Here is a 4,882-nt window from a genome sequence, read left to right as displayed (position 1 = left end):
TGGGAATTTGAGCCCATTTGTTCAAGATTACTTTGCTCCCGAGTCTGTAACCCCGTACCTACACTCTGACTCTTCTCAAAGCAGGATTTTCATACATTAGATCACTGGGCCAAGCTGCCTGTTGAAAGTCAGATGAGTTTCAGTTATTCATAGACACAGATGACTTTTCTGATGCCTAAGCAGAGCAAGGAAGAAAGAAGTCTCCAGAATGAATTTGCTTATTTTGCTTCACTACGGTAACGTGAGATATGCATATATTTATATAGTACTCGTGCATATATATTTTCTGGTGACCTCCACCTGTAAGTATGAGCATATATGTTTACATATTATTGGTACGTATTTGTTCATGTAGAACACTGATGTGCTGCTGTGGGCTCTGATTTCAGGTTGTTCATCCTCGTGCTGATCGCCATCAGCATCGCCTGGGTGCCTATCGTGCAATCGGCTCAGAGTGGACAGCTCTTTGACTATATCCAGTCTATCACCAGTTACTTGGGGCCACCCATCGCAGCTGTCTTCCTGCTTGCTGTTTTCTGCAAGAGAGTCAATGAACCAGTAGGTATCGTTCTAGAAGCTCCCGAAAAGCCTGTGTGCTGCAACAGTGGCTTATGGGGGTTTGCATATTCTCTATGAGAAGGATTCTGTTTACCAGAGATCTCAGACAGAAGTGATGTACAGTTAGAAGTTTGGCAGGGTATGCCTCAAAGAACCACAAGGGCCCCTCAGGAGTTAGTATCAGATCTACTTTCTCTCTGACCCCTCCCCCCTCCCGTCCTTGTTATAAGGTCCCAACTAATAGTGTACGTTTTCCATCCAGTCTTTTTACCGTTTAGGCACTTAGTTTTATTTTCTTTGATTTTGGTCTCTGAAATTCTATGCTTACATTGCCTTCCAGAGAGCTAACTTGAAAAGGTATAGGCCCTGGTTACCAAAAGAGGAATAAATAGAACAGAGGTGTCTCCTATGGAGTGGGTGGTGAAAGAAACTGTGACCAGACAGCGTCCCCTCCCTTGCTCTTTGACAAGTTAAGTCATGTGGTGTTGCACGGGGTGTGAGTTAGAGATAAGGGCCACACTGTGTCTTTGTTCTGTGACTTGGTGTTTTACCCTGCTATGCTGTGGGGACGTTCTTTGCTGGTCTTATCTATTTCTGTCCTCCGTGCTTCTTGTATCCATATGGGTGTGGAGAAAGTGTTCTGCTAGGATCTAACTATTTCCTGTGTTGTTTTCTTCTTCAGGGTCATAGTCCTTGCTTATTTGGCCTAGATCCTCTGCTTACTCTTGGAGTCCTGATATCCTGTCTTCTGCTTGATTCGCTGTACTCGTGAGCCTTCCCTGTGAGGTTCCTAGTTGAGGTGTTGGGTTTTCAGTTCCATCTTCACGTTTCATCTTCAGTCCTCAGGGCTTCTGTCTCCTCACTGAATTCTGTTCTCACATCCCGATTGTCTCTGTCGTTCCCATCAGCCTTAGGTTTGCGTTTTCTTGAGCACCGTACAGGTGTGTATTCTCCTTCATTTCATTGAACTGTTTGTGTCTTCTTTCAACTTGAATTCTTTGCTGAAGTTATGATTGTTCTTTTCAATTCTGTGTCCCGGGACTCATCTGGGTAGCTCTCACTGTTGAATCTATCTAGAGAAATTATGAGTGGAGGATAGGAGACACTGGCTCAATCTTTCATATCGTTTGTATTTTTATACTGGCATCTGGTGTATGGGCTTCTGTAGTTAGTTCTGATGTGGACAGAGCAGATTGGACAGAGGAGAGCATGTACCTGTGGGTTGGGCCTGAAGGCAATGGCTTGAGTGAAGTCGGGTGGACGTAGGGGACTGTGGTGGTTTAGGATGTGCCTCCTGGTCTAGACTGGAACGCATGGGTAGATCTGGCCATGTGGAAAGGTTGGATATGGTGTGGGAGGAGCCTGTGGGTTGAAAACAGGTAGGTAGAGTCTGGCAGAAGCAGTCATTGGTTTCAGTAAAGACCAGGCTGAGGCAGTGTCTATGGGGTCAGGAGCAGATTTGGCAGGTTGGGGAAAGTGTGTAAATGGGGAGCATCAAGGAGTCTCATTGAACTGAATCCTGGAGAAGGATTGTGGCTATTGGCTGGGTGCAGGGGTTGGCTGCTGGGCAAAAGGGACCTGTGATCAGAGAAAGCCCTGGTGGAAGTCAGAGGTTGGTTTGGATGCAGGCAGAGGAGGCAAGATTAGGCAGGGGTAATGGATGTGTGGTCCTGGGATAGATCAGGTGGGTGAAGAGAAGGCATGAATGAGTCAGAGACTTACTGGGTTAGACCCTGGAGAAAGGTGTGGGACATCTGTCAGGGTAGAGAGGTCAGATGTGATGCAACAAGGATCTGTGGGTCGCTGGAAATGCTCTTTATTTTATGGAAAAGTTCCTTTCTTCTTCATTTCTCAAAGACTTAATTTAGTGTTTTTTAATAATGTCTTCGGAGAAGCTAAATTGCCAGTGTTTACCTTGTATTGGAATATGCAAGACTTGGGAGTCTTGTGAGGACATCAGCTGAAAGTATGCAGGCTCAAATTATTGCTGCTCTGGATTTGTGGTCCTGAGGATTGAGTCCACGGCCTCACACTTCTAGTCCAACACTCAACCACTGGACTACACCCTTCACCCTCAAACTAGCTTTTCTGTTAGGAGGAAGGTTTTGATTTGATATGCACTGTTAATAGTCTATACCAACCAGTAAATGTTTGAATCCATTTTATTTTGAATTTTTGTTTTATGATACAGGATATCATGTCATTGAAACAATAGACAGACTCATGAAAAGTGCTACTTAACAGTTCTGGCCCAGATCTGATATCAGTGTCCTGGCTGTGGATGGCCCGGAGGAGCCTTCTCTCCTGTTTCTTCATCTCTGGCTACTCTACATAGGACAATGAGAACACCAGTTGCTTTCTTGTTTCAACACAATTAACCCAGAGTTTTCTTTTGCAGGGAGCCTTCTGGGGACTGATTCTAGGCTTCTTGATTGGAATCTCCCGCATGATTACTGAGTTTGCCTATGGAACCGGGAGCTGCATGGAACCTAGCAACTGCCCCACCATCATCTGTGGGGTGCACTATCTGTACTTTGCCATCATCCTCTTTGCTATCACTCTCATTGTCGTCTTGGCCATCTCCTTCCTCACCAAGCCCATTCCAGATGTGCACGTGAGTATCCATTCATTCGAGACCTTTCCTGCCTGTGTTCTACAGTCCTTGCTGCAGCACCCCGCTGAGCAGCTCACACTTTATAGGACTGAGATAGCTCCAGCTGGTCGATGGTTTCATGTAGGAGGATTCAGGATGGGAAACATGGGATGCTTGCTGTCTCAGCACTGTCTGGTCCAAGCCCTTACAGCCCAGACTTCAGTCTGGGACTTTCCTGAAGACTCAGCTTCCTGAGTAACGCCTACAAAGGGAAGTGAGGTCACTTGACAGGCAGCATAATACTCTAGGTTAGAAGTCCTTGTCCAAAATAAGAAGTTGAATTTCATGTGAAAATACCATGGCTAAATGTCCAGAAGTCTTGCAACACACATGCCTAATACAAAAATCATCCACTCAGGGAAACTTAAACTATAGCTTACTTTTTGACTTTTTTCTAAAGGAGATATCTTTAACAGTATGCTTTCTGCTACTATAATTGAATGCTACAGATAAGTAGATTATAAATAATATTATAAACAATATAATTATATAAATAATATTTCTAATGTTAAAAATGGCATTTACAATATTATAAGTAATAGAAGTTTATTTCTCTCACCATATAAATGTTGGAAAGTCAAAAGTTGACAGGCTTCATATGGTAAGGGGTTTCATGTTGCATAACAATGTGGTAGTTGGTGTCTTGACAGAAGCTGCTGTGAGAGAGAGGGAGAACTGATAGAAGCCAAACTTCATCTTTTTTTTTTAACAGAAAGATTCTCCCAAGGTAGCAGTATTAAGAGGTAATTGGATTACTTCCTTCCAAAGATTATCTAAAGAAATACCCCACTCTTGATGTCACACCAGCAATTACATTCCAGTATTTGTCTTGGAGGAAACATTCACACCACAGTATACTATCAATGCCCACCCAATTGAAGCCTTCACAAGTCACAAGACACTTCTTTAGCTGCATATGTTGAGATTGGGTTAAAGTTATTTCATAGTTTTACCAATTCAAAGAATAGTAAATAATGGGGCCATCTTATTATAATAAAAATAGTCTGGTAACCCAATAATACAACATTCTATGGTTCCCAGGTTATCAAGGGAACAGAGCTAGAAAAGGAACCCAATGTAGCATTTATCTGTAGAAAAGGGGTTGTATGAACACTTTACTCCAGCACACACTAATACAAGCACCCGTGGAATCCCTAAGAGAGCTTTATCTTCCCTGGCAGATTATCAAGATCTGAGACAGCCTTAATGTAAAACAGAATCTACATTTATGGCTGCAGATTCTCCAGCTTGTCTTTTGACAGCTCTGTGGTAGGGATCTTTACATCGTATCAACCATTTTGCTGTATCTCATTCTTCGGAAGCATTGAAGCTTCAAACATTTTTAGCTCTGAGCTTCCTTGTGTATTGGTGGAGACTCCTCATTCATTCCTGGCCACCTAGACTCAAAATAATCACACTGAAACTATATTAATTGCAACACTACTTGGCCAATGAATCTAGCATATTCCTAGCTAGCTCGTATATCTTAAATTAACCCATTCCTATGATTTTATATTCTACCACTAGGCTTGTAGTTTACTCCAGGGTGCGTCTGTCTCCTCCAGTGGCTACATGGCTTCTCCTGACTCCGCCTACTTTCTCCCAGCATTCAGTTTAGTTTTCCTGCCTAGCTCTGTTCTACACTATCACAAGCCAAAGTAGCTTTTTTTT

At 43.1% G+C, this 4,882-nt stretch overlaps 1 protein-coding gene across 1 annotated transcript in view; it reads left to right on the top strand.

Moving 5' to 3' along the window:
• Positions 1–389: 389 nt before the first annotated feature.
• LOC101996501 (sodium/glucose cotransporter 1-like) overlaps positions 390–4,882 on the top strand; it is a gene marked incomplete at its 5' end in the record, with an annotated part of 10,250 nt that continues 5,757 nt past the window's right edge. The window contains 2 exons of the mRNA XM_013355631.1: positions 390–558; positions 2,957–3,172. Of these exons, the coding sequence (XP_013211085.1) occupies positions 390–558; positions 2,957–3,172 (385 nt within the window). The remainder of the gene's footprint in view (positions 559–2,956; positions 3,173–4,882) is intronic.

The sequence above is a fragment of the Microtus ochrogaster genome, unplaced genomic scaffold, assembly GCF_000317375.1.
Source record: "Microtus ochrogaster isolate Prairie Vole_2 unplaced genomic scaffold, MicOch1.0 UNK476, whole genome shotgun sequence".
NCBI lineage: Eukaryota > Metazoa > Chordata > Mammalia > Rodentia > Cricetidae > Microtus > Microtus ochrogaster.
The sequence above is the reverse complement of the archived record's forward strand: the minus strand, read 5'-3'. Positions and strand labels throughout refer to the sequence as shown.